Source organism: Lemur catta, chromosome 12 (genome assembly GCF_020740605.2).
Source record: "Lemur catta isolate mLemCat1 chromosome 12, mLemCat1.pri, whole genome shotgun sequence".
Classification (NCBI taxonomy): domain Eukaryota; kingdom Metazoa; phylum Chordata; class Mammalia; order Primates; family Lemuridae; genus Lemur; species Lemur catta.
Window position 1 is genome coordinate 52248116 of NC_059139.1, and position 17890 is coordinate 52266005.

At 42.8% G+C, this 17890-nt stretch overlaps 1 protein-coding gene across 1 annotated transcript in view; it reads left to right on the top strand.

The window, feature by feature from the left end:
• RASGRF2 (Ras protein specific guanine nucleotide releasing factor 2) overlaps positions 1–17890 on the top strand; it is a 217034-nt gene that overhangs the window by 122392 nt on the left and 76752 nt on the right. Inside the window, exons 15-18 of the mRNA XM_045565878.1 lie at positions 654–902; positions 1636–2024; positions 11224–11349; positions 14091–14180. Coding sequence (XP_045421834.1) covers positions 654–902; positions 1636–2024; positions 11224–11349; positions 14091–14180 — 854 coding nt within the window. The remainder of the gene's footprint in view (positions 1–653; positions 903–1635; positions 2025–11223; positions 11350–14090; positions 14181–17890) is intronic.

The following is a 17890-nucleotide window of genomic DNA, read 5'->3' on the forward strand; positions in this document are numbered from 1 at the left end:
AAGGCTTTGGTTTCATTTTCCTAGTAAAACATAACTGAACTGGAGAGAGAAGGAATCCACACAGTGAAGTGAATTATTATTACCTTTTCCATTATTAATTCAGGGCTTCCTAAATTATAATGGCATACTTGATGTTTTCATAACCCTGCCCTGTCGTATGTTATAGGTCATGTCAACATATATAGTCAGCCCTCTGTCTCCACTGGTTCTGCTTCTGTGGATTCAATCAACTGCAGATCGAAAATATTTGGGGGAAAAAAACCCAAAATAGCTACACAACAATGAAAAATAATGCAAATTTTAAAATGCCGTATAACAACTATTTACATTGTGTTAGGTATTTTAAGCAATGTAGAGATGATTTAAAGTGTACAGAAGGATGTGCATAGGTTATATGCAAGTACTACACCATTTCATATCAGGAACTTGAACAACTGTGGATTTTGCTATGGAGGGAATTCTGGAACCAATGTCCCAAGGATACGGAGGGATGACTGTAAATTTCTCCATCTTCTATCAAATGCGGTGGAAAGCATACACGTGTGTGTGTGTGTGTGTGTGTGTGTGTGTGTGTTTGCAAACACTGACGTACTCCGTGGCTGAGGAGAAAGCCTCCTCCTGGTTTTATCATCGTGTTCCTGCTTTGCACATAGGTCTGATGCCCGTCTTCATAAGGACGACACTGACATTTGCTTCAGTAAAACACTCAACTCCTGCAAAGTGCCCCAGATCCGGTATGCCAGCGTGGAGCGCCTCTTGGAGCGACTGACAGACCTGCGCTTTCTTAGTATCGATTTCCTCAACACCTTCCTGCACACCTATCGGATTTTCACGACCGCCGCTGTGGTGCTGGGGAAGCTTTCCGACATATACAAGAGGCCTTTCACCTCCATCCCTGTCAGGTATGCCCAGGATTTGGCTGTCCTTAAAGTATAGTCCTCCTGGCTCCTGAGTCACCATTCAGATGAGCAGCCTTGCTCTGCAAAGCAGCTCCTAGGGCGCACTGGCTTGCCCTTGAACTTACTATGCCCCACCAGGAGAAGTGGTAAGCAAAGGTCACAGAGAGTTCCCCAGGGAAGAAGCTGAGAACCCTGAAGTCTCCAAGTGGCCTTTGCCTGCTCTGTGATTATTTGGAATCTCTGTTGCTTTAGGATTTTCTTTCTTTCCTTCCTTCCTGCCTTCCTTCCTCCCTCTCTCTCTCCTTCCCTCCCTCCCTCTCTCTCTCCCTCCCTCCCTTCCTTCCTTCCTCCCTTCCTTCCTTCCTTAGTGCTTTTCAAACTTTAATATACATGAGAAACAGCCTGGGGGGATGTGTCTTTTTAAACTGCCTGCTCTGATTCAGTAGGTCTGGAGTGGAGCCTGAGTTCTGAATGTCTAACAAGCCCCCCAGACATACCAATGCTGCTGGTCTTTGGGCCACAGTTGAGTAGCAAGGGATTAGATAATTCCCCCAAAATGTCTGTGCTTCTTTGGCAAGTGCGTGGTATACATGTAGTATGTAGATTAAGAAAGATCCAGCGAGAGAAACGCAATGATATTGTGGCCTTTAAATGAAGGGAGCATGTTCTTGAATGACATCTGGGAAATCATTTCACTTGGCTACAATCTGTTAGTAGCTTTTGCTCTTATTTTTAGGTCATTGGAATTGTTTTTTGCTACCAGCCAGAACAACAGAGGTGAACACTTGGCGGATGGAAAATCCCCACGTCTATGTCGCAAATTCTCTTCCCCACCACCGCTGGCTGTGTCCCGAACATCCTCCCCAGTGAGGGCCAGAAAGCTGTCCTTGACTTCTCCCTTGAACTCAAGGATAGGAGCATTGGACCTGACCACTTCCTCGTCATCTGGCAGTCCCACCACCACCCATAGCCCCGCTGCATCCCCACCGCCACACACTGGTAAAGTACCGTTGGATCTTAGCAGAGGCCTCTCTTCTCCAGAACAAAGCCCGGGATCTATAGACGAGAATGTAGATAACCCCCGCGTGGATCTGTGTAACAAGCTAAAGCGAAGTATTCAAAGAGGTATCATCCAGCACATTTACGTGATTACACCCAACATTTGCTGGCCACCTGCTTCCCCATCATTCCTCCTGGAACCCCAGTCCCCTGTGTTTACAACTTTCCTACTGCTAACAGTGGCTAGTTAGAAGAGAAAATTCCTGTAGTTTCCTCTACCCCTTGTGGAACAGAGGGCAAGTTTAGTTGTCCTTATGCCCCTATAGTAAAATGCTAATGGTAGCCGGTTGTCTATGGAAGAATAGCATATTGGAATAGTATTACTGGGAGGGTCTTGGAATTTGGTTAGGGCTGGTTGGCTAAAGAGCCTAGTATGCTGCTTTGCATGGAGGGAGGTTGTGGGCATCCTCGTCCATGAGCTCGGGCCTCAGAGCTTTCTCCTCCTCTACTGTTTGCCTTAAGCACCTGTGTGCTTCCAGCCTTTTTCTGCGGAGGATGACCCAGCCTGAAAGCACCAAGATGGCTTCTTCAGTTTGGTCACGAGGGCAACACTCTGTATTACAACAGAGGTATATAGAGAGAAATCAAATCAGAGACAGCGTTAATTGCTCATGCCACAGTCAAATGGTTTTTTAAAATGTGGATTAGATCATAGGGTTTCCTGCTTAAATTTTCTAATGACTTCCCATTGCACTTAGAATAAAGTACATTCTCCTTCCCAAGGTCTTTAGATCCTATGATACTGGGCTGCTGTCTTCCTGCCTGTCCCCTGCCCCTGCCGGGCTCCCTCATCTGCTAGGAACAGTTACACTGATTTCCTTTTTGTGTCTCAAAAACACCTTAGTCATTCCTGCCTCGAGGCTTTTGCACTTGCTCTTCCCTCTGCTTAGACAGCCTTTCCCCATGTAAGCTCCGTGAGACCAGAGACCTTGCCTTTCTTGTTCACCTCTGTATCCTCAGTGTCTTGGCCAGTGCCTGGCAGGTGGCACGTTTTTGTTAAATGAATGAATGAAGTAAAACATGCAGTGAACTAATTGCGGGTCCTCTAGCCCTGCTGTCCCAACCCCCTGGGCAGCGGACCCGGTACCAGTCGTGGCCTGTTAGAAACCAACACAGACCACCCAGCAGGAAGTGAGCAGTGGAGAACAAGCGAAGCTTCATCTGTGTTTACAGCTGCTGCCCATCACTCGAATCACTGCCTGAGCTCTGCCTCCTGTCAGATCAGCGGAGGCATTAGATTCTCAAAGGAGGGAGAACCCTACTGTTAACTGTGCATGCGAGGATCTAGGTTGCTCTCTCCTTATGAGAATCTAATGCCTGAGGATCTGAGGTGGAGCTGAGGTGGTGATGCTAGCACTGGGGAGCAGCTGCAAATACACATTATCATTAGCAGAGAGGTTTGACTGCACAATAAATGTGATGCACTTGAATCATCCTGAAACCATCCCTCCACCCCTGGCCCTAGTCTGTAGAAAAATTGTCTTCCATGAAACCAGTCCTTCATGCCAAAAGGTTGGGGCCCACTGCTCTGGCCCATCACCTTAGCTTCCTCAGCTTGGTACAATGTGGGGGTCGGAGAAGGTGATCCTTGTTGCTTTTAAAATCCAGTGTTTCTGTAATGAAAATAAAAATGGTTTCACAGCTAAATTAGCAAAGAGCTTTTTTGTTAACTGCATAATTGATTTATTTATTGATAACATAATAAAAATTGGGCAATAAATCAGACAAAGTGTCCAAATTTCAAGGAGGATCATCCAGATGGAAGAGTATGCCCTGCTTTTCTGCCCAGTTGAAGTTCCTGTGTGCTTCCTAGCTCAGATCATTTAAATAAGCTTCCTGATTGAAGTACTTAATGGAATTTTAACTGGAGTGGTTGTCATCATCAAAAGTAGCACCCTTTTTAACAAGAAATTCTTTAAATTGACAAGTTAGCAACTAAAGAGGAGGAAAGGGGGAAGATAATTAAAAAGTCATTAGAACAGCAAGCTTCAGCAAAATCATGATGGATTCTTCTTGGGAATAATGAGGTAGTGCATGAGCTGACAAGTGCATCTGGGGTTCCATCCAGCACTTGGGAACCACGGAGGGCATGACTCCTGCACTTCCTAGGCACAGCGGCCTGGGAAGTACAGGAATTTTCCACAATATGGGAAGTTCTTCTCCCTCCTTTATTGGATCGCAGTAAGTAGGAGAGGAGAAATCTGGAGATAAGTCTGGATTCTCATGTTCTTTTTTGTTAGGAGAGCTTTAGGAACAAGCATTTCAATGTCAGACATTAGTGGCTCTGAGGCTGTGGTTTGATTGCTCCTGGGGCTGGGATAAAGACCCAGTAAGTCCCGCTCAAGTCATTGAGTGAGCTCTTGTCTGTGCTGGATATGTGTGTGCTACAGAGCCCGTAATAGTAACTAAGATAGCGCCTTCACCCCTCACACTGTACTTATGCGGAAAATAGAAACACAACATAACTATAAGGGCAGATGGTACAGGAGATGTAGGTAAGAGTGCTCTGGAAGCTGAAAGGCAGGGAGATCATGTCTGCTTGAGCAGAAGCAGGAAATGTCTTTGACATGAGCCAAGAAAAATAGATATATGGGTTGGAAGCAGGAGATGGGCAAACATCTGGGCAAAGAGAATATATAAGCAAAGGGGTAGTGGTAGTCACCAGAGGTTAACCCAATTTGGAGAGCAGGAGACATCATTGCTTCTCAAGGGACAGGTTTTGTCCTGTTTTGGCACCAGGGGCAGCCCTATAGTGCAGACCCCATTACTAGCCTTCTTAGGGCTTTCTAGCATTGAGTAAACTTGAAAACAACAACTCCCCTAAATAATCTTTTTCTTTCTCCTCCTCCTCCTTCTTCTCACCATCCGAACTATTTTTATGTGTATAGCTTAGTAATGTTAAGTACATTCACATTGTTGTACAAGATATCTCTAGAACCTTTTCATCTTGCAAAACTGAAACTTTATACTTATTGAACAACAATACTCCATTTTCTCCTCCCCTAAGCCCTTGGCACCCACCATTCTACTTTCTGTCTCTATGAGTTTGATTACTTTAAATACCTTGTATAAGAGAAATAATTCAGTATTTGTCCCTTTATGACTGGCTCATTTCACTTAGCAAAATGTCCTCATGGTTCACCCATGTTGTAGCATGTCGTAGGATTTCCTCCTTTTTTAAGGCTGAATAATACTCCATTGTATGCATATACCAGGTTTTCTTTATCCATTCATCTCTTGATGACTATTTTGGTTGCTTCCACCTCTTAGCTATTGTGAATAATGCTGCAGTGAACATGGGTGTGCAAATATCTCTTTGGGATCCTGTTTTCAATTCTTTTGGATCTATTATATATACCCAGAAGTGGAATTGCCAAGTCATGTGGTAATTCTACTTTTAATTTTTTTAGGAACCTCCATACTGTTTTCCACAGTATGTGCCATTTTGCATTCCCACCAACAATGCACAAGGATTCCACGTGCTCACCAACACTTGTTATTTTCTAGGGTTTTCTTTTATAGTGGCCATTCTAATGGGTATGAGATGAGAATCTCTCTTCTTTTTTTGTAATTTCTCAGAGATTGCATTTTATTTTGGCTAAGGCCTAGTACTATGGATATTAATTTTTTTTCCTTTAATAGAAAAGTAAAAGCAAAATCTATTCCTTTCTGTATTATAGTCTAAACACATGTCATAGTTCTAGAGGTCCCAGTCCAGCTGCCCATTGTCGGTCATGATTAAGTATACCACTTTGTAACACAGGGAGTGTTCCACTTGGGTCACCAAATTCCCTAGTTCTGGTCTTCAAAGCCCAAGCCTACTAATGGTCTAATGCCATGGCACGAAACCTGCTTGGGATGGAGTAAGAATCAGCAGTTTTTTCTCTGGGGCAACAAACTGGAAGACAGTTATACTTGGGGTGTCTTAGTTTGTTTGGTGCCACTGTAACAGAATATCTGAGACTAGGTAATTTATAATGAACAGCAATCTATTTCTCACAGTTGTGGAGGCTGGGAAGTCTAAGACCAAAGTGCTGACGTCTAGTGAGGGCCTGCTTGCTGTTTTATAACATGAGTGAGAGAGAAAGAGAGGGAAAGATAGACAAAGAGTGACAGGGAAGGGGCCAAACTCATCCTTTTATAAGGAGTCCACTCCCAAGATAACAGTATTAATCCATTCATGTGGGTGGGCAGAGACCTGATCATCTAATTGCCTCTTAGAGGTCCCACCTCTCAACACTGTTGCATTGGGATTAAGTTTTCAACCCATGAACTTTGGGGTACACATTCAAACCATAGCATTCCCATTCCTGGTCCCCCAAATTCATGTCCTTCTCACATGTAAAATACATTGACTCTATCCCAATAGCCCCAAAAGTCTTAACCTCTGTTCCAGCAATAACTGAAAAGTCCAAGGTCCAGAGTCTTATCTGAATCAGATGTGGGTGTAACTCAAGGCACAGTCAACCTCAGGAAAATTCACTTCCAGCTGTGAGCTTATAAAATTAAAACACATTATCTACTGTCAAAATACAATGGTAGGATAGGCATAGGATAGACATTCCCTTTGAGAAAGGGAGAAATAGGCAAGAAGAAAGGAGTAACAGGCCACAAGTAAGTCTAAAACCCAACAGGGCAGACAAAATTAAGTCTTAAGACCCAGAATAATCTTTCACTCCATGTGCTGCCTCCTGGGCACACTGGGTTGGGATTGGGCCCCCAAAGCCTTAGGCAGCACTGCCTCCATGGCTTTGCTGGGCTCAGCTCACACACCAGCTCTCCTGGATTGGGGTCTCTTGCCTGCAGCCCTCTCAGACTGGTTTTGCATGCTAGTAGTTCTGGGATCTCTGCAATGACTTCATTCCCACAGCTCCACTAGGCATTGCCCCAGTGAGGACTTTCTTTGGTGACTCTGCTCCTATGATAAATCTCTGCCTGGGCCTCCAGGCTGTCTGTGACATCCTTTAAAATCCACAGTTTGTGCACTCTGAGAACCTGCAGAATTAGCACCACATGGATGCCACCAAGAGTTAATGCCCTCTAGAGTGATGCTCTCTGGAGCAATGCTCTCTGGAGTGATGGCCTGAGCAGCATCTGGGTTTGCCTGAGCCACAGCTGGGGTGGCTGAGGAGCACTGCACAGAGATGTGGTGAGCAGAGTACAAAGGCAGCCCTGGGCAGTGAATGCTGAGGTCCCTTGGGCTCCTCTCTGGAAACCTTGCCCTCAAGGTCCTAGCTAGCCTCAAAGATCTCTGAAATGCCTTTGGAGTCATTCTCCCATTGTCTTAATGAATACCACCTGGCTCCCTTTCTCTCTCTCTCTCTCTCTCTCTCTCTCTCTCTCTCTCTCTCTCTCTCTCTCTCTCTCTCTCTCTCTCCCCTAATCTCTTTCATACTAATCTCTTTAGCAAATGGTCACTTTGTTCTCCTAAAGATGCCTTTTTACTCTTGACATGGCCAGTCTGTGATTTTTCTAAATTTCTCTACTCTGCTTCCCCTTTAATTATAAATTCCACCTTTAAATCATTTCTTGCCTCTTGCATCTAACTATATACAGTTAAAACTAGCCATACAGCTCCTTCAATATTTTGCTTAGAAATTTCTTCTGCCAGATATCCTAGTTCATTGCTGTTAAGTTCTCTGCCTTCCATAAAGCCCCTGGGCATGGACACAATTCACCCAAGTTCTCTGCTACTTTATGATGAGGATGGCCTTTACTCCAGTCTCCAATACCTTGTTCCTCATTTCGATCTGAGACCTGATCAGAATTGTCTTTATCACCTGTGTTTCTACCAACATTCTGAACATGATCACTTAAGTAATCTCTAAGAAGATTCAAACGTTCCCTACAGATATTCTCTTCTGATCCCTCACCAGATTCTCTAACTCTCCATTGTTGGCAATATAGGCTTTCTCTAGCCTGCTTCTCCAAACACTGCTCACTTTTACCATGACCCCATCCCTCAGTCCTGCCATTCAGCACTTGTTCCTAGCCACTTCTTTGCATCTTTATTTCTTTTCCCTTTCTATAACCATCCTCTAATTCATTTCTCTCTTTCTTCCTTCCTTCCTTTCTTTCTTCTTCTTTCCTTCTTTCCTTCTTTCCTTCCTTCTTTCTTTCTTTCTTTCTTTCTTTCTTCTTTCTTTTTTCCTCCTTTTTCCTTCCTTCCTTCCTTCTTTCTTTCTTCCTTTCTTTCTTCTTTCTTTCTTCTTTCTTTCTCCTTTTTCCTTCCTTCCTTCTTTCTTTCTTCTTTCTTTTCTGTTTCTATAGCCATCCTCTAATTTCTTTTTAATATATTTATTTTCCATCTTATATTTAAAAATATTTAATGTGGTAGTTCAAAGACACACAGAGTACCACTGGATTAAAAATAAAACAGATAAGGAAATCAAGCAATGGGAAAAAAAAGGGGGGGGAAGTTACGTGAGGCCTGGGGTATGGTTAGCGAACAAATGAATACTGTGTGGTCCTCTGCATCTGTGGTCCCCAAACCCTGGGCAGCAGACCAGAACCGGTGTGTGGACTGTTAGGAACCAGGCCACAGAGCAGGAGGTGAGCAATGGCGAGGGTGCAAAGCCTCGTCTGTATTTATAGCTGCTCCTCATCACTCACCGTTCTCCCCCACCCCCACATTTTACTTCAGTGTCTGAAAGTTCAGTTTGTGTGTGTATGCACATGCGCGCGCGCGCACACACACACACACACACACACACACACACACACACAAACTCTCCTCTTGTAGGGGCCAAGAGTGCCTCTGTGTTAACCCTGCCATCTAGTCTTCACAAAGAAAAGGGAGATGCTGATCTGTCTTTAATTTGAAAGATGTTTGCATGCTCTTCCCATAATGTTAACGCTTAAAACAGTTGGCAAACTTGAATAAGAATCCTGTGCCAAGAGTTTATACATTTTCTGCTTTTCACTTAAGGATACAACCCCACACAATCTCATTGCATGATATCAGTTTTGCCTCTTAGGTCCTTGCTGGCATCATAGGTCTCTCTCACTGCTATCCAGCTAGATGTTTCAGGGCACGCACTTTGAAGAATACTAGTGACCTTTGTCCAGTTTTATTGTCATTGCAATGATAATGCCAGCCTTGCAATATTTTCTGGCAAGAGAACTTCAAATGATATGAACGGAAAGAAGAGAAATAGGAAATATCCCTCAAAATGAGCGAGGCAATGTACTTCTTAGGGAATAAAAAGAATGCAATTTAATTTTTTCCAACCCAATCCCTGAGTCTGTTTCAGGCCCACCCAACATTCACTAGTGCCCTTTTGTCTTAGTGCCAGGCAGTTCCTATCTTCTTCCACCCCACGTGCTTCTAAAAAACACAGATATCAGCATGACTCCGATATCCAGATTCCACCCCGTGATGCAGTCTCAACAAAAATCAAGGCAACGGCGGGCAAGGAAGGGGAGCCACAGGGGCGCCCGCCGTACCCACTTGGTGCTCACTTAGGCCACGGCTGGGCAACTTAGCCGCCTGAGTGTTGCTGCACAGCCCACAGCACTAGCGTCTGTGTTCCTAGTTTGAAGATTGCCTGCCTGTGGGCTGAAAGTGCTCCCAAGTTTAGCATTTGTTTTGAGCCCACATCTGCCCACTCGTCCTGCAGGCAAAGCTGTTTGCATGGAGCTTGATAGAAAGTGAACATGCCAGAAGGAAAGGCTTCCCCTCCCCGTGCTGGCATGGTTTCTTCTCTTCAGGTGCCTGTTAGCGTACAGTATTATTGTTCGCCTTCCTGTTCTTTCGGGACCTACGGGTCCCGTCCAGCTCTCCCTGGGAACATTTTTTTGGGTTCAGTGTCATCGCTGACTAACGATTTTCTCATTTTCCTCAGATGACTGAATGGTTGAATCAAACCAAGGACACGTATTTGATATTCTGCTTGTTCTTACAGAGCAGATGCCTTCTGTTACTGAATTTTGAAGGAGTTATTTAGAAAATAATAAAACTAACAGCTAAGCACTGATTTTTTTTTGTCTGCATCTTGCATCATTGCCAGTTTTACTGTAATTATGTCATTCAGGGAAAGATTCTAACCATTTCCCTTCACTGGCCTCTTTGTGTTTCAGAAGAGCAAAATTGTCATATTTCTAAGGGAGTAAATCACGTGCAAGTGTAAAAATGGCTTTATATGAAGTCATTAGAGATTTTGGAAAGTTTGAGTGAAATCTTGAATGAAATGGCAAAGGGAAGTCATTCTGCTGACAGGATTAATATAAAAGTAGTGGAGGTGACTCTAAGTTTTTATCAGTGGAAGTTAATGACAAGCCCAAGTAAAAAGAAATGAAAGGATTACTGGGAATTTATTAAATTTTTGTAATATTTTTTCTTGAAAGAACATAAAGTGTATGTTGTCGTTTTACCTGCCTCATAAGTCAGTGGGAGGGGTATAGAAACGTCATTAGTAATAGCCTAAGTGTGACCCTAGAATGATGTGTCTTTTATTCTTGGGATGCTAGCTGCAGCGAAGAAGCTCAAATGATCTTAAACCCTCCAGCAGTTCACTTTTAAAATTTCGACTTGCTTCCTGCTGATCTGTAGCTCTAGCCAAGAGACACCCAGTAGAATTTTCTGGGAGGATGGAAATGCCGTGTATCTGTGCTGTGCAGTGCTGTGACCGCTAGCCACGTGTGGCCACTGAGCACTGGAAATGTGGCTAGTACAAGTGGGGAGCTGAAGTATTATTTTAACTTGAGTTAATATAAGCTTATGTAGCCACATTTGGTTAGTGCTGCTGTTTTGGACCATGTAGCTCTAGATTCCTAGGAGCCCCCAGAGCTTCCCGGGGTGGGGATGGGGGCTACACTGATAGAAAGTCAAACTTTAGTTGGGTTAAAGGAGCAACCCAGGCAAAAAACAAGTGAAGTCCCAATTTTTATTCCAATCTACTTTATAATCTGAAAAAGTTCCTCTTTCCCCATTCTAAGAATGCAAAAACATTCTGAAGGGTGGGGGATTCACTGCATACCCCCTGTTTTTTTTTTTTGTTGTTTTTTTTAATATCTGCTGTTGCACTGGACAGAAGGGGCTGGCCAGGCTCAGCCAGAGTCAGCAAGCAAGACAGGGTTAGAGAAGATCCCTATTTTAGATTTGGTGTGGTTGGCACTTGACTTTTACGTTCAAGCCCTTTAAAAATGTAGACTGATGTGAAATGCTTATTACCTGCAATGAACTTTTGTGTTTCCATGCATGATACTGACAAGAAGCTCTTGAATTCATGGCCTGGTTGTTAAAATTCATGATGTTTTCAAGCAGCAGTCCTAGAGTCTGCACCAGCCGAGCGAGCAGGAGCGGAAAGCTCCCCCGCAGCGGACAGCACGGAGCTTTCACCCTGCAGGTCCCCCTCGACTCCCCGGCACCTCCGCTACCGCCAGCCTGGAGGTGAGAGCTCAGAGAGGGACAGAGAAATGTAAAAGTGAAAAGTGACTTCGAGTTTCTGAACCTTTCCCTTGCCTTACTGTTTCCTTCCCAAAATATTTTTTAGTCTCAGTTATGAAAATGAATTAGAAGCAAATACAGTCAGCCCTCTGTATCTGTGAGTTCTGTATCCATGGTTCCGAATCTTTGGATCCAAACAACCACCCATCAAAAATATTGGGGAGGAAAAAGGCATCTGTACTGACGTGTACAGACTTTTCCCCGCTTATCATTATTCCCTAAACAGTATAGTATAATGACTATTTACATAGCATTTAGATTTTATTAGTTATTAAAAGCAATCCACAGGTAATTTAAAGTATACGGAAGGATGTGTGTAGGTTATATGCAAACACTACGCTATTTTAGATCAGGGACTTGAGCATCCATGGAGTTTGGTATTCAAGAGAGGTCCCGGAACCAATACCCCATGGATACCAAGGAACAACTGTGCTGCTACTGTTGCACCAAGTAGTGGACAAATAAACCATTAGAGAATATGTCATCATTCTAACTAGTATTTGCTCCGTCCCATTACTGCATTGCATTTTGTGTGGAGTAATGTGTGTTTAGATGATGGCTAGTGGAAGACTTTCAGTGCTAGTTTTACCAAAATGTTCCTAGACTCTGCTACCTTACCATGAGTCCCAGTGGAGTTTATAGAAATAGAGTCATCTGGGACACCACAATTTGGGGGGGGGCTTATTAAAACAATGTCCAGTTGCTTGGGACCCCAGTCATTATTATTGCTAGTGGCAGAAACTGGCATATGTTTTTTCACATAGTTATGAAAATTGTAAAGCATTACCCCGTAGTTTGTTTGGGAACACAACAAATATCCTCTAAATGGAGGAAAATCAGAGGAAAATATAGGAATCTTTTGAAAATCTCCCCATTTTCCCCGCTGCTCAAATAAATATATCCAAATAACAGTTGTTTTGAAATGTTTGCTTTTTTCTTCTCAAGCCAATTATTTCAAGTCAGAAGAGAAAATTACACAATTATGAAACTAGATTCCCCCGAAGTAAGTTGTAAAGGTGTTTTTGACTCTCGTGCTGCAAGGAAGGCATTTTAGCCCAAGGTAAAGTGCATGGCTCCAAATGGTCATCTGTGGCCTTAGCCGCTTGGTGGAAGCAGTTGTCGTTGCCATCAGATCTGAGAGCAACTCAGAGGGTCAGGGTCAGGCTGTTGTCAGATTTGCCTTGATGGATATTAGCCTTCGGAGCTGTCAGGCTCCTGGTCCTTTATGGGTCACCCTGACATTTGGGTGTTTCTGGTAAATTAAAGTGTTAAGCTGGACTCTCCTGGCTTGTCATATGACAAATCCAGGTCTTAAAAACTTCCGTGACCACTGCTACCTAGGACAGATCCCCATGAGTTCATTGCAACCTGGAACAGTTTGGAAGTGAGACTCTACCATGGCAATTGCTATATGCTATTCACCTTGTTACTATTATCAGAGCTCTATATTCTCTTTTCATATGTTTATATTCACAGATAAAGTTTTTAATTATTTTTAAGAATTATTTGGAAATCCAAATCCTGTTTGTGGATTAAGTAAGTCATTTGTTTCTTCCCTGATACGATTAAATCATAGAGCCATAGAAACATACGAAGGAGGCTGAAATCTGTGATAATATGAAGAATCTAAATGGGGGCAGTATCACATATTTCCTCCCTGTCTAGCTGAAATTTTGTCTGTTCTTCTGTCTACCTGCTGCCTTGTTCTGAAAATGTTATAAAGCTACTGCAGAAAGAGAAGATAGAGCTATTTTATACTTTCATGGGCACATTAAAGCCACTCTTTGCTTTCCCCCTTATTTATTTATTTATTTGAAGCATGACTGTATAACTTTAGGGGCAAACTAATAAAAACCCCTCATGTTAGAATCACAGTGAACTGTTTTCACTAAAAGCCTGAGTGAGGAAAGCCAGCATCGCCAAATGCCCTGTGGAAAGTACAATCTGGGGAGAGAGAGGGACTGGCAGGTTCTTAGTGCATCCTTTCAATTTTAGAAGGGCCACGCTAAACCTATCCCCACTTTTAAAGGTGATTCGAGAAGAAAATTCTATTGGTAACATGATGTAGTATCTTTTAAAAATATATTTTTTTATATTGAGATACACTTCACATACCATAAAATGCACCCTTTTAAAGTGCAGAATTCTGTGGTTTTAATGTACTCACAAGGTCAGGCAGCCATAACCACTATTTAATTCCAGAACATTTTCATCACCTGAAAAGAAACGCAGTACGCAACAGCGGTCTCTCCCCATCCCTGTCTTCCCCCAGCCCTGGCAACCGCTCAGCTACTGTCTGTCTCTGTGGATTCCTACTCTAGACAATCCATATACAATCATGACCTTTTGTGGTTGGCTTCTTTCACTTAGCATAATGTTTTCCGGGTTTATCCATCTTACAGCATGTTTTTGTTTGTCTGTTCATCAGTTGATGGACATTTGGTTGTTTCTACTTTTTACCTGTTAGGAATACTCACGTACACGTTTTTGTGCAGATGTCTGTATTCATTTCTCTTGCTCACACACCCAAAGTGGGGTTGTTGATGTGCTTTCTTGTTAACAGGGGCAAAAAAGGGCGTTTGGCTCAATCCTTCATCCAGTGCTGGAATAATAATGAGAATTTTCATTACAGAATATTATCCATTTGCTTCACCTTTCTATTTCGTTTCTTTTCAAATAACCAGGACAGACAGCTGACAATGCCCACTGCTCTGTTTCACCGGCTTCCGCTTTTGCAATTGCCACAGCTGCGGCAGGACACGGGAGTCCACCAGGTGAGTGGGGGAGCAGCTAAGCCAGATACGCGACAATGTGCGTGAAATCGGTGGCCCTTGACTGCCGGGGTCTTGATCATGCACTCACTGGGTGGCTTGTTAAGGATGCAGATTCTAAACTGCTATTCTGAGTCAGTATTTCTGGGGATACACAGTCTTTTAAATAAGCATCTTCAGAAATCCTGTCATTTGCAACAATGTGGATGAACCTGGAGGACATGTTATATGAAATAAGCCAGACACAGAAAGACAAATACTGCAGGATCTTACCTATATGTGGAATCTAAAAAGTCAAACTCAAGGAAGTAGAGCACAGAATGGTGTTACCAGGGGCTGGTGGGGAGGGAGGGAAATGGGGAGATGTTGGTCCAAGGATACAAAATGTCAGTTAGAGAGGAGGAATAAGTTCTGAAGATCTAAGTACAACCTGGTGACTATGGTTGAAAATAATGTACTGCATACTTAGAAATTACCAAGAAAATAGATTTTCAAATGTTCTTACCACAAAAAATGAATAACTGTGTGAGATGATAGGTGTTATTTAGTTTGATTTAATCATTCCTCAATGTATAGATACATCAGAACATCACGTTGTACCCTATAAATATATACGATAAAAAAATCAATGAAATAAATAATTCAATAAGCACCTTCGGATGAGTTTCACTGAAGATCTGTGTGTTATACTTCTGAGAAATCCAGCATCAGAGAAGGTTATGTTATTTCTCTCACATTGTTTTACGGAGTTATTCAACCTTTTTAGCCGAATTACTGAGAACATGTTTCCATTTTAATTGAGTACAATGCTAAAAGCATATACAAGGTGGGAGGGAAGGCTTGTGGAGTCGGGGGGAGGAAGGAGAGGAACCATTGCTTTAGCTGACTCATAATTCATTTCCAGTAGCTCCATGATTCTTTCTGAGTTGCTGTCAGTTAATTTTCAAGGTAAAAAAGTACTTAAAGTAAAAGCACAGTATTTTAATAGATGAAAATCATATTCATTATCTCTTTCCTCATCTCTCACGTGTAAAGAGGACATTATGTTAAAATAAATCTGTAAGTGGTTAAAATAGCCTCGTTGCTGTCTTCACCTAAACTAAACCTATGACTTCCAATCATCATGATTTGTAGCACCATGAGAGATGGTGTATTTTGTTAGCTAGCCATTTTTTACAAGTGAATCCTTTTCCAAAGCCTACGAACCTATATTCACAATATTAACCTGTGGGTATTATCAGTGTGATTTTTTTCTAAATTGAAGAACAAAGAGATATGTTCTATAATGAACATGAACTACCACAGTAATTTATATATTATATAGTATAATATATATTAGCTTATATATCCCAGCTAAATAAAAATTTTACAGATTGACCACATTCTACTTCTTCAACATTTTGCCACACATACTTTATTGGATGTGGTCAGGCAAATTCGGGTGTTCTTTGCCCAAATATTCCTAAACCCTTCCCTCAAAAGTCCCATCAGCATAACTCAAAATAGCCGATAATGCTCATAACATTGGTGTTTCATCAATCTGTTTGACTTCTATTGTTGATTACATACTATAATAATGAACATTTTTGAGGGGAAATAAGGGAGTCTTTGCTATGCTCTTAGCAGAGTTAGTTGTCAATTGTGATTTGCTAAGACCTTCTCCTGTCTTCCATTCTCACAGGCTAGTCTGTCTTTGGAAAAAGTGAAGTACAAGAGCATCATCACAGGTTTCCTAATTTAAGTATGGTTTTTGAGGGAAAATACTTTTGGTTTAATTCAAGATAAGCCCATTTCCCATTTGCTGGAGGCTAGGTAAGGGAAGGTCTGGTTTTTCACCTGAGGTTGTGGTGGAGATTGAACTATTCTAGTGCACTTTACAGGATGTCTTTCTGACTTTGGCTTGTCCGTGCACATTGGGCCAGAAGGAAAAAGTAGCCCAAAGAACTAAGTCTTTCTCACTTTTCTGAATGCCCACTGCTTCTGCTGTCTTTCTTCCTACTTCTCCCCTGCAGCTGGAATAGCCCTAGGAGGAAAGCTGTCTTCAGTGAGCCGGTCTATGCTTCATAGACTTGCTGACAGCCCACAGCCAGTGTTGCTAGTACAGGGTAGCCTGAATCCTGGGTGAGCAGACTGCTCTTTTACTATGTTATGGTGCCTGGTGTGCAGTCTGGAGCCACATGATTCGATTTAAGAAGTAAAGGCAATAAGGGATTGGATTGGACGGTGCCTGTGGCTCTGCTGTAAAGGCAGCAAGTTGCACATGGGTCAGTTTCAGTGGCTAGTGGCAGTAGCAAGGGGAGTCTCTTTGGGAGTGGAGCCTAGTGCATTCCCGGGGCTCAGCCATTCAGTGGAACTGGCCCTGCAGGCTTCCACCTGCCTGGGAGAACTGGGCAGAGAGCAGAAGGCTCCTAAATAAAACTTGTTGACTCAGAGCAGAAATGGGGAAGTGTGAAGAAGATGATCTGGACTTGCTGGCTGGCCAGGGAGAGCATGATGCTGCCCAGGGAAGGGCTAGACCCAGATGCTGGACAGGTGTTCAAAGGAAGTGCCGGATAAGAGTCAACTCCCAAAACAGACTTCGTGTGTCTTCTATGAATCAGGAATTGCCAACCTGAATGCAGCCTAGAACCTGATGAGTTGCGAAGGCCAGCAGGAGGGAAGGTTGTGCAGACAGGTAAACACCTCACGCTTTCATCAGTGTCTGCAGGCTTCCTGTCCACTTGTTTGGGCTGCAGTATGGGCATACCTGGAAGTGCAGCTCTGCTGTGTTCTGGTCCCGAACAGGAAACAAGGGACCTCCTGACCAAGCCATGTGGTCTGCAGAGTGGGTTTCCATGTTTCAGGTTCCTCTGCAGGTTCCCTCCTGCTTTAATCCTCTCCCAGCCCTGCCCACAACCCCCACCACCATCCAAATACACAGGAATCTGGCAGCCCTGCTGTCAATTAATGATGATGCTTCTGTGAATGCTTCCAATGTTACCCTCTGTTCATAGTGTTTTTCTGGCAAAGGCACGCAGCACAGGAATGTATCTTTTCACATAAGGGTTATGGTCTCTTGTGTTTCCTGATTAATTTCAACTTCCTACACACACTTTCTAACCTTGCCTTATTTTTTTTCTCAACACTTATCACTATTTGACATACTATATATTTTACTAATTTATCTTGCTTATTTTCTATTTCTCCAATAGAATATAAGATCCATGAGGGCAGGGATTTTTGTCTATTTTCTATTCTTCAGTATTCCTGATATCTAGAATAGTATTGTACACATAGTAAATGATCAATGAATGCATATTGAATGAATTAATGAACCAATGACTGAATCCTCATATTTACAATAAAGAAGATTCAGTGCAGAAAAGAAGAAACTACACCAGGCCATCTATTTACAGTGCTGTGGTATTTTTAAATTGTTGGATGTTGTTGTTGTTTTCAATGGCAAAATGGTTTTGTCTCATTTTTCTGACTGACCTGGGGAAGTGATATCAGTCCCTTCAAGTCAGCAAGCAGCTTTTGAGTTTCTCTTGTGCTTAGTAACACTTTTTTTTGATACCCAAAGCCCTGAGCTGAGCATGTCGTAGGCTCCTAAATAAACCTTGTTGACTTGGTCTTGATCTGACATAAGACTTTCCCTCACATTCATGATTGGAAAGTTCTTGAGACATGCCTAGACCTGAGGGCTAGGGTCACCCTAAATGTTGGCTGCCAAT